At 45.8% G+C, this 12,052-nt stretch overlaps 1 protein-coding gene across 1 annotated transcript in view; it reads left to right on the forward strand.

Annotated features, from left to right (window-relative positions):
* The first annotated feature begins 8,069 nt into the window (after positions 1–8,069).
* Positions 8,070–12,052, forward strand: part of PTPN1 (protein tyrosine phosphatase non-receptor type 1) — a 73,988-nt gene continuing 70,005 nt past the window's right edge. The window contains exon 1 of the mRNA XM_010383840.2: positions 8,070–8,338. Coding sequence (XP_010382142.1) covers positions 8,276–8,338 — 63 coding nt within the window. The 5' untranslated portion in view covers positions 8,070–8,275. The remainder of the gene's footprint in view (positions 8,339–12,052) is intronic.

Consider the following 12,052-nt stretch of genomic DNA (forward strand, 5'->3'; position numbering starts at 1 on the left):
GCTCTTACCAGACAGGCAGTGTGGGATTTGTTTATGCATTTATTTTTGTTTCTTTTTAATGACTTGCTGTAAAGCTTAAAATGTCTTCCAGGTGGTAAAGAGGCAGGGGAGTCTATACAAATGAAGCCCGGTAAAAATGAAGCCCAGTAAAGATGTGAGTGGGAGATTCTGGGCTGCTAACCTTCCCGTGAGTTCTGAAACAGTGCAGAACTCATATATTTAATACAATTTCAGAACTGGAAGCAGCAAATAGAGCTGAACTGGGTTCAAATCCCGACTCCACCATTTCTCATCTGTGTGACTGTGGGCAAGTTGCTTAACCTCTCTGTGCTGCGGCTCAAATGGAGATCATAATAGTACAGGCTCCACGGCAGTGGTGTTAATGAATGATTATCATTATTATTATCCTCATTGTTATTACTATCGTTTTCAGAGCTCATGGGAGTCCTTGGAGAGACTGTATAGCTTCATGGCTGAGAACACAGATGCTGAAATCAGGCTGCCTGTATTTAAATCCCACTTGACTACCTACTGGCTGTATGACCTTGGTTAAACAACTGGCCTCTCTGAGCCTCAGTTTTCTCATTTGACAAATTCTCTCCTGGGCAGAGGGATTGGATTAGAGATGGCATGTGAGCTTCAATTGGATCAGTAAGACTCAAGGCCAGGACTCAGGGCCCAGCAGGGAAAAGAAGCTTTTCCCACTGGAGCTGCTGAGCTGACAGGCTGTGAGCCTGGAGCTGCTGGGGCCATCCTGGTTCCCTCTAGAGGACAGCCTGCTCGAGAGTGAAGCTAGCACAGGGGGAGAAAGATTAAGAGAGCGGGGGAGAGACAGTCACAATGATGTTGTTTGAGGCCCTGGATCTGGTGGTGCCTGAAGCAAGCCTCCTTTGGACTTCCCAATTTCATGAGCCAGTAAATTCCCCGTTTTGCAAAAGCCACTTTTCAGTTGGGTTTTTCTCCCTGGAAAGTATCCAGGCTGACACCAGGACGTCCATTAAGCAACTTAACCCAGGCCTGCAAGCTAGTGAGTAGCAGCCTCAGGGGTTAGAAGCTCCTAGCTCTGTACCACGGTGCTCTGTCATTCAGCGTGCAAGCCAGCATTCTGTACTGGGTGTTCATTTCTTTCACCTCTTTAGCCTCTCTGAGCAGCTATTTTCTCATCTCTCAAATGTGGATAAACACCAGGCTTGCAGGGCTGTGGGGAAATACAAAATTCAAAGTAATGCTTTTAGGCTGGGCGTGGTGGCTCACGCCTGTAATCCCAGCACTTTGGGAGGCTGAGGCAGACAGATCACTTGAGGTCAGGAGTTTGAGACCAGTCTGGCTAACATGGTGAAACTCCATCTCTACTAAAAAAAAAAAAAAAAAAAAAAAAAATAGCCAAGCGTGGTGGCAAGTGCCTGTAATCCCAGCTACTTGGGAGGCTGAGGCAGGAGAATCATTTGAACCTGGGAGGCAAAGATTGCAGTGAACCGAGATCATACCAGTGCACTCCAGCCTGGGGCAACAAAGTGAGACTCCGTCTCAAAAAAGAAAGAAAAAGTAACGCTATTAGCATGGTTTATGGCTGGAGGTTGGAGTTCTGTGCACGCAGTTTCTAGTGCTTTTGGCCTTGGCTTTGCCCCATTACTTATTCCATCGCAGGGATGTCTCCGGCTGTCCCTAAGTCAGCCAACCAGTCAAAGTGCCCAAACTCTGTTAGGCGAGCATGGGTGAATCCTGGAGGGAAGAGCCACCTTCCTTCCTGGCTATGTGTACCCAGTGGTGAGTGGAGGAAGCTAGATGACCTTGAGGATTCTTGAGCTCTGAGTCTATGATGTATAAAGAAGCCGTGTTATGTTTGTTTCTAGAACCTTCTAAAACTGATAGGCTCTTCTGGGAATGATCTGTAGTGCAGGGAAGACAGCAATGAACCAAATCGACGTGGTCTCTTTCTTTAAGAAGTTTACATTTACTGGCAGATACAGATGATAAACACATAAAACAAATACACAACATCATATCACATGGGAACACTAGGGAAAAAATAAGTCATTAAATGCCTGGTAAGTGCCAAGAAGAAAAAGGAATACAGTGATAGAGCACTGTTTATTAGAAGTGGTCAGAAGGGGGCTCTCTGAGGAAGCGACATGTCATTAGAGACCCAGTAAGTCTCATTCAGGATTACAAGCTCTTAAAACTGTGCCATCTCCCAGGAAGAAGATCAGGACCAATTTTTCCAGGAAACTTGCTGACCTCACTAAGTCAGGAGTCAGTGATCTGTTGGAGGCTTGGTAAACAGCCATTCTTCTCCACTGATGACTCTTAGGACATTTAAAAAAGTTTAATGGGTCATTGATTTGTAGTGCTGATTTCCTCCATTAGCTAAATCCATGAAGGAAAGGCTGGAGAAGCCGCGTGAGACCATTCCTCAGGCCTGCCTGCCAGGAAAAGGTTTTAGCCATCATGTCACATGATCATTTGTCTATTTCTAACCAGTCATCACTAAAGATTCCCAATCACCACCGTCACATCACTGGAAGATCCCAGGGCATGGCTGCTTCTAGGTCAGGCCTTGGCAGGGAAGTGCCAGAGCTTTGCAGGTCAACATCAAGCCTCAGAGAGTTGGGGTAGACCTTGAGTTCCTCCTCTCAACCAAATATCAGGGAGATAGACAAGAAGTCGAGGTCCCTGCCCTCCTAGAACATGACAATGAGGGGCAGGAGAAGAAAACAAGTCAGCAAATAATTAAGACACAGATGAGTGCTAGGAGCCACCAGAAACTAGAACAGGAAAGACAGGATCCTCCCCTAAAGAGTGACTGGGGACTATTTTAGGGAAGGTGGTCAGGGAAGACCTGTTCGGGGAGGTAACATTTGACCTGAGACCTGAAAGCTGAGAAGATCTGCAAGAAGCGTGATCCAGGCAGAAGGAACAGCTGGTGCAAAGGTCCTGGGGTGGGAGCCAGCCCCGAATATTTGGAGATACACCTGAGATTGCAGTGAAGTAAGTGAGGGGACACAGTGAGGGGCCAGGTCACGTGGGCCTTGTGGGCCAGGATTAGACACGATTTGGGTTTTCTTCTAAGTAGGATGGGAAACTGTTGGAGGATTTTGCATAGGAGGGTTTCATGATCGAAATATTAAAAGCTATGTACACAATGAATGGAAGGGCAAATTAACTGGTACCTGAAATTAGGCGTTTCAGTCAGGATCAATATTTGTGGCAAGGTTTTACTCTCTGCCACTATAGTAGATTGAGTGGAGGCCTCCAAAAAGATATGTCCAAGTCCCTGTACCTGTAAATGTGACCTGTTTGGAAAAAGGGTCTTTGCACATGTAAGAAATTTAAGGATCTTGAGATGAGATTGCCAAATCCTTCTGGATAGGATGAGCCCTGAATCCAAAGAGAGGCGTCCTTGTAGGAACAAGGCAGAGGGAAATGGCACAGGCAGAACAGGATATACAGAGAAGAAAGTCTGCCAAGACAGAGGCAGGGATCAGAGTGAGGCAGCCACAAGCCAAGGAATGACTGGAGCTACCAGAAGGCGGGGACCCTCCCCTGGAGCCTTCAGAGGGAGCAAGGCACTGTCAACACCTTGATTTTGGACTCTGGGCCTCAAGAACTGTGAGAGAATAAATTTCTGTTATTTGAAGCCACCAAATTTGTGGTAATTTGTTACAGCAGCCACTGGAAACAAGTACAGCCTCTAAACAGCCCAAACTTGGACCCTGCTTGAGGATGCCTCCAACTCCCCTCTCCCCCATCAAGACCTGGTGTATAGCTTTGGCCCCATTCAAAGGCTACTCCAGGCTGGGTGCGGTGGCTCATACCTGTAATCCCAGCACTTCAGGAGGCCGAGGCGGGCAGGTCACCTGAGGTCAGGAGTTCGAGACCAGCCTGGCCAATATGGCAAAACTCCATCTCTACTAAAGGTACAAAAATCAGCTGGGCATGATGGCACAGACCTATAACCTAAGCTACTAGGGAGGCTGAGGCAGGAGAATCACTTGAACCTGGGAGGTGGAGGTTGCAGTGAGCCAAGATCACGCCATTGCACTCCAGCCTGGGTGACAGAACAAGACTCTATCTTAAACAAAACGAAACAAAACAAAAAAGTCTACTCCAGTCACTGGGTGGCACCCGCTGCAGACATGAGGGCCACTTGGGCTTGGGATGGGCATTTATTTACTTACTCAGCTTGACATACAGGGATAGGAATGAACCAACTCTGTTTTCGTTCCAGGATGCTCCCAGGGTTGTGAGTTCCAGACAAACTAGAACTCAAAAAGAATAAGGGTATAAGGGCGGGAGGAGCACAGGAGTCTGGCCAGTCACTTAAAGGAACTAAGACTTCAATTAGGCAGATTCCAAGTGTGGCAGCTCCCACAGTTTTCACTGGAATGGGCATCTTTTGTTCAATTTTCCCCTATGGAATGCTCACTTTCTAAAGACGTTGCTGATCTAGTTAATTGCACATATTCAATAACATTTCATTTATCTCCTTTATTTGCTATTATTTAAAGATATGTAGTAATGACAGTTAATATTTATTTAGCCACTCAGTATACTAAGAGCATGATATGCACTCATCCAATCTTCACATCAGCCCTGTGAGGTGGGCACTTTTATTATCTCTGTTTTACAAAGGAGAGCAGAGATCAGAGATTAATGAAAATTTGCCCAAGCTTACACCACTAGTATTTATTCAGTTGGAACTTGGACCCACGAAGCCTGGCTCTGATGCAGGCTCTGGAGACCAGGTTAGAATGCAGGTTTCCATACCAATGTGCAATGCTACCCCACACAAGTAATTTTGCCTCTCTGTGCCTCAGTTTCCTCATCTCTCTCTTTTTTTTTTTTTTTTTTTTTTTAAGACAGAGTCTTGCTCTATCACCCAGGCCCAAGTGCAGTGGTGTAATCTCGGCTCACTGCAACCTCTGCCTCCCGGGTTCAAGCAATTCTCCTGTCTCAGCCTCCCGAGTAGCTGGGTCTACAATCACACACCACCATGGCTGGCTAAGTAGAGATGGGGTTTCACCATATCAGTCAGGCTGGTGTCGAACTCCTGACCTCAGGTGATCATCCACCCTTAGCCCCCGAAAGTGCTGGGATTACAGGCATGAGCCATCACACCCGGTCCCCCCTCATCTAATTTTTTATTTTTATTTATTTTACTATTTATTTATTTATTTTTTGAATGGCATCCTGCTCCCGTTGCACAGGCTGGAGTGCAGTGGTTCGATCTCAGCTCACTGTAACCTCACTTCCCAGGTTCAAGCCATTCTCCTTCCTCAGCCTCCCAATTAGCTGGGATTACAGGTATGCACCACCACACCCGTCTATTTTTTGTATTTTTAGTAGAGATGGGCTTTCACCATGTTGGCCAGTCTTGTCTTGAACTCCTGACCTTAGGTGATCCACCTGCCTCAGCCTCCCAAAGTGCTAGGATTACAGGTGTGAGCCACCACGCCTGGCCTATTTTTTTTTTTTTTTTTTTTTTTTTTTTTTTTTTTTTTGAGACAGGGTCTCACTCCATCATCCAGGCTAGAGTGCAGTGGTATGATCATGGCTCACTGCAGCCTCAATCTCCCAGTCTCAAGTGATCCTCCCACCTCAGCCTCCTGAGTAGCTAGGACTACAGGTACACACCACCACATACGGCTAATTTTTTTTTTTTTTTGAGACAGGATCTCACTCTGTTGCCCGGGCTGGAGTGCAGTGGCGCAATCTCAGCTCACTGCAGCCTCTGCCTCCCAGGTTCAAGTGATTCTTGTGCCTCAGCCTCCCGAGTAGCTGGGATTACAGGCATGAACCACCACATCCTGCTGATTTTTGTATTTTTGGTAGAGATGAGGTTTCACCATGCTTGTCAGGCTAGTCTTGAATTCCCGACCTCAAGTGATGCGCTCACCTCGGCCTCCCAAAGTGGTGGGATTACAGGCGTGAGCCACCACAGCCAGTCAGCTCCCTCGTCTATAAAATGGGAATAATAGCACCTGTTTTGGAGGGTTGTTGTGGAGATTGAATGGGAATGTGTACTTAGAATTCCAGGCATAGTGCCTGCCACAAATACTCAAGGAATGAGCTGGAATTCAGCTGATAATACCAGGCAGTGGCTCTGGGCAACACGGAATGAAGACAATTCTCTCTTCTAAGTTTTCAAACCTCCTGGAATTCACAACGTTCACATGACATGCCAGGCCCAGAGGGGGATGGTTTAAACTAGAGCCTGCAGGAAAGCAACCTGACCAACCTGCTCATGGGTGCTTCAAGGATCACAGGTACCAGAATCAGCTGGAGTTGTTGGTGAAAATGCAGATTCCTGGTCTCATCCCTAGACCAAAGATATCGGAATGATTTGGAGATGGGTCCAGGAACCTGCATTTTTCAACACACTTCCCAGGTGACTGTAAATGTCAAAAGACAAAATTATAACAAATTTTTAGTTTAAACATCTTAATTGGCTTCATTTGTGATTCCAGAATCGGGCAAGACTTCATTCCACAAAGCAGCACAAGTGTCCCAATGAGCTGAGCAGAGGAGGTTGGTTTTATAGACAGAAAAGGGCTGAAAAAAGCAGAAACAAAGAACAAAAAGCAGATTGGTCATTTCAAAGTTACTTTCCTTGTAAGGCAGGAACAGGGAACGAGAACAAGAGAGAAATAACTGATTGGTTCGCATCGGGTTACTTCAGGTTACTTTTTGTTGTAAGGATTAAAGCAAAGGGAACTTCATTATGTTGATTAAAACGATCTGTTTGGGAAATCAGGGTGTGTGTCTCTCTTCTGATTTCAGGAAAGGTTATCAGTCTGATGATGTAGAACTTTAGCATGAATGACTCCATTTTGATTTTTAGTTTAGTCTGTTGGGACCCTAATGCCAGAACTTTTTCTGTTTGTTTGTTTCGCTCTTGTTGCCCAGGCTGGAGTGCAGTGGAGCTATCTCGGCTCACTGCAACCTCCGCCTCCAGGGTTCAAGCGATTCTCCTGCCTCAGCCTCCCAAGCAGCTAGGATTATAGGCATGCACCACCATGCCGGTTACTTTTTTTTTTTTGGTAGAAACCGGGTTTCACCATGTTGGTCAGGCTGGTCTGGGACTCCTGACCTCAGCTGATCCACCCGCCTCGGCCTCCCAAAGTGCTGGGATTACAGGTGTGAGCCACCGCACCCAGCCTTTTTTTTTTTTTTTTTTAAGACAGGGTCTCGCTCTGTCACCCAAGGTGGAGTGCAGTGGCGCCAAAACAGCTCACTGCAGCTTCCACCTCCTGGGCTCAGGTGATCATCCTGCCTCAGCCTCCCCAGCAGCTGGGCCCCACCACACCGGCTAATTTTTTAACTTTTAGTAGTGACGAGTTCTCATTATGTTACCCAGGCTGGTCTGGAACTCCTGGCCTCAAGGCATCCGCCTGCCTCTGCCTCCCAAAGTGCTGGGATTACAGACATAAGCCACCGCTCCTGGGCTCCTGTGATTTTTATTTAACATAATGCACCGTGGAATTTGTGCTCTGCTTAGTTCAGTCTGAGCAGGGGTTCCTTGATACTCTGGGAAACACTTAAAATCATTCCATCCCTATCCATTCATTCCTGCAGCACCTAAGTGGAAAATCTGCGTTTCAGACAGGGACACTACCCTTAGAGAGTAGTGGGTTCCCCAGCAGCGTGGTGAAACATGACACTCCTGAGTTTCATGAAAAGAGGGCAGACATCTGGCCAGAGCTGGGAGGCAGGAAATAGAGCACGGTGCCCTCCGCCCATACACCAGCTTGGATTACCGAGGCCGGGGCCCAGGCCCTGCAGGAAAGGAGGTGCATACCTACTTTAAGGCCACTCACTCTGTGACTCAACGGGCCGGGTGGAGGCTGGAACTCAAGGCCCTCCCGGGCCTAGAGAGCCCACGCGCCGTGGGCGGGACTCCCGGGGTCGCCTAGGCAACAGGCGCGCGCCACGCCCGAGCCCAGAGCCCCGGAGCGGAGGAGGGAGCGCGCGCTATTAAATATCTCGCGGTGCTGGGGCCACTTGCCCTAGCACCTCCCCCGGCTCCTCCCCGCGGAAGTGCTTGTCGACATTTTCGATCGCTGATTGGTCCTTCTGCTCGGGGGCGGAGCCCCTGGCAGGCGCGGTGCGTAGTTCCGGCTGCCGGTTGACATGAAGAAGCCGCGGCGGCTAGGGCGGCGGTAGCGGCAGGAGTCGGTGCTTGCAGCGGGCCTCGGGGTTAAGAGCGCGACGCGGCCTAGAGCGGCAGAAGGCACAGTGGGCCGAGAAGGAGGCGCAGCAGCCGCCCTGGCCCGTCATGGAGATGGAAAAGGAGTTCGAGCAGATCGACAAGTCCGGGAGCTGGGCGGCCATTTACCAGGTGCGGGAGCGCCCCGGAGCGTGGCGGGCCCTTCGCTTAGGCCGCTTGAACATCCCCTCAGACCCCCAGGCCCCAGACTCCGTCTGGGTCTTGCCCTCTGCCTCGCTCCTCCTGCTTGAGGATTCGATGGGACGGCAACGCACTGCGTCCCCCCCTCTTTGTCCCCGGGGTGGGCCTGTTTCTCTCCGCAGCCTCGGAGCCCCCTTCGATCCCCCACCTCCCTCCTGTTCTCCAGCCCGGGTGATCTCTCAAGCCGGGGATCGCCTGTCTGTGCTCAACGCGAATCCCTCGCACCCCGACCCCGCCCCCTGCCTGTCCACTCTTTGTCCCCTGGGGTGATTTAGCACCCCCACTATTTCCTTTTCTGGACTGGACCACCTCAGACTCTCTTCCTTTGTCTCCCTGGGGAAAACAAATGTCCCCCTCCCTCCTTCACATTTCCTTTTCCCTAGTCTCAGTCTGCGTCGAGTCCCAGGGATGACAGTCCCCTTCCCCCTTTCTGTTCATTCATTTATTGGATAGGAGTTGGCGAGCTTATTCTGTGCTAGGCACCGCTTAGGCATTGGAGATGGTGTTTGCTAAACAGGACAGGCAAGATGCTAGCCTTAGTGGAGCGTAGAGTCGAATAGGGCAATCAAACACAAAAGCAAATAATTTCAGATAGAGACAAGTGCTGTGAAGAGAACGAATTCCTAACGGGGTACAGGGTGACTGCATAGAAAGCCGGCTACCTTAGAGAAGGGGATCAGGGAAGGCCGGTCAAAGGAAGAGACATAGAGACATTTGCTTTGTGAGCTGAACCAAAAGGAGCAGAAAACCATGAGAATATGGGGCTAAAGAACCTTCTAGCCAGGAGGCCTGCGGTACCCACTCCGTTGGGGCCATGATATTATCCTTTCAGGCAGGGAATCAGGAAGGTTGACGTTTTAACCCTCTCTAAAATAGCATCTTTCCTCAGTGAGCAGCTTTGTCTTTGGTCATGGCAGAGATGACCTTGTCTTAGGAGTCTTCATTCCTTGTGTTAAAAAGTTAGGAAAGTAGCGTTTCTCATATATCTGTAAAACAAATAGTTAAAAACACAAAGAGCTCTTCCTTTCACAAGCAGCTAAATCCTCTGAAGAAAATACATACTCCCAATTAAATGTCATTGCGGGGGTTGTGAAGATATACTAAAACCACACTTGCACAGTATCTTAAGCGATATACAGAATAGAGAGATTTTGTTACTTGTGTAAAGGGAGACGGCAGTTGATTCTGGTTTCAGCTTATAGGCTCAAAAGGCAAATTGTGAGATCCATCAGCTGTAGTATTAAAATCTATTTTGAGCACTGCTTGGAAAGGAAAAAAGGTTTAAGCAGTTCTTTGGTATGCTTGACTAACAAAAGCGTTTTTTTGGCAGCCTTGATTTTCATGTGGATTTACATCAAGCTTATTTGACAGGATTCTTTTTATTTGAACTGTAGTGTGTATATTAGTTTCTGCTAGACTAATATTTCTAACCACTGTAATCTATATACTAATAAGTATGATTGATCAGTATATAAAATTTGTATGCCATATCTGGTCTCTGAATTAGTTGAATGAATTCCACAAGTGACTTTGAAAATGTATAGACAAATTTTCTGCATCAGTTTAAGTCAGTAGAGTCTAAAGTGGCTTTAAATGAAAATTGTTGGTCTGAAGTGTTGAAGTTGATTATGATACATCCCATCACAGTGGAAGCATTGTGGAGAAGTCTTTTCCACTGAAACTGACTGAGTTGACAACAAGAAATACATATTGTGACTTAGTTCTTAGTTGAATTTTATTTCTTACAATTTTAAGCCAGAGTGGGCTGACCTGTCACCCAAACATTGTTAAAACTGTATTAAACATGCAACTAGCATGAAGTGTGTCAGTCTTCAATTCATTTTCTTCATTTTTCGTAAGTTTTTCTGCCATAAGTAAACCCCCCAGGTTAGTCAAGGTGTTGAGATTTTCCCTGTTTCTTATTGGATTGCCACATTCCCGGAAGTAGTTTCTTTTGGTCTTGGAGAATTGTCACGGAGGGCTTTTCTCACTTCCACTGTATGGGTATTTTTCTTTTCTAGAATCTTGAAATCAGAAGCTTTTTTCCTTTCTAAGTGTAAAAGTAGCTCTTTGTCATACAACTGTAGCGTTTTCTGAAACAGAGTTCAAATGACCTTGAGTCTAAAGTGGCTGACTTTCCAAGGTGTGTATCACTTTACTAAAACCATTATTTTTCAAGGATTTGAAGAAATGTGTTTACAATTGATAGAAAATGGAAGTTTAAAAAATTAATATTTTATAGATGTCGAAATGAGGGCAGCCTTATACAAAGTCATACTTTGAGCTTGCCTAGCCTATTGTAATTAGAGAAATAATGTAATTTTTGCTTACAACTTCATAAACAGGTCAGTTACTCTAACTTATTTTCTAATTAGAACAAAAAGATGTAAAAACTTGAAAACTATTGGGAAAAGAACCAAGAGTGAAGAGGACTTTTGAGTGCTGAGGAATGTGGCGGCTTAGAAAACAAATTTTTCAGGCAGAGATTCTTTGCTAGGTCAATTTGATAAAGTGAGCATAACCGTATTTTTAATGAATAGCATAGATGCTAATAAGCATCTAGGTCTATAAAAAGTCAGCTTTGATAGTGTATATAGATGACTTTAAAGACATTGTTTTCTAGCATTTAAGCACTTTCAAATCATCCCGTTGCTAGATTGGGCCTAGCTGTCTAAGAGGAGAGAGCGAGCCCAGATGAGGAAAATAGATTGGTTTTACTGAGCTAGAATGAGAGGAGAGAGGGTTGAGTGAATGAAAAGAATAGCTCATGTGCTGCCCTCCATCTGTAGTTTAAGAGGAGTTGGTTCCGGTGTTTTGCTTGTTTTCTCATCTGTAAATTCTTTGATTCTCTGACACCATTCACTATATTTCAGTGTGAATGATTTGATTGTTTCAGATAAAGGGGACTGCAATAGTAGCTTGTGACATGAAGGCAAGATTTATTCATGTTAGAGGCAGGCTTTGTAAAATAGGCCACTCTTCCAGTTGACATTTGTTTTTATAGCTGTTTTCATTATGAAATACAAGCTAATGCCTGACTAGGTTAAAACCATGTAACAATAACAATAATTCACTAAAATTCCTTACTGCTATACAGCTTATGTTGTTATATTCCAAAAAGATGAATATTAAAATTTGCCAATAACGTTTCCTTAAATACCATTTTCTTCAGAGGAAAAAAAACTATTTTATGCAAAGGAGAAAGACCTATACACTATGACTCACTTTACTTAAAAGAAAAAAGACTTAACGGAAATGACATGGAGAGACTGGGAAGTTCTAGTCATCTTGAGTGACCCATTAGATCTAAATGTTCTTGTTTAGCCCGGTTTGAGTGAACTAAATTTAGGTGTCTGATCAGTACTTTGGAAATGGTGTAAATACCTTTGTAATTGTCTGGACTGATATTAAATTAACTGGGAGCACAAGTAGAAATAGTGAAGGGAAGAACTTTTTGCTATCGTTATTTGACATCACTGGCATTTTTATAGGAACACTTTGATGTTTTTGGAAGTAAGTAAACCATACCAGATGGTTCCAAAAAGTCAGTTGGGGGATAATGGTAATGCCGCTTTTTCTTAGCCTCAAGTTGTCTGCCGTTGCTTCTCCTCCATTTTGCATTGTATCATGAATAGCTCCTCAAAA

The sequence above is a fragment of the Rhinopithecus roxellana genome, chromosome 13 (genome assembly GCF_007565055.1).
Source record: "Rhinopithecus roxellana isolate Shanxi Qingling chromosome 13, ASM756505v1, whole genome shotgun sequence".
Taxonomy (NCBI): Eukaryota; Metazoa; Chordata; class Mammalia; order Primates; family Cercopithecidae; genus Rhinopithecus; species Rhinopithecus roxellana.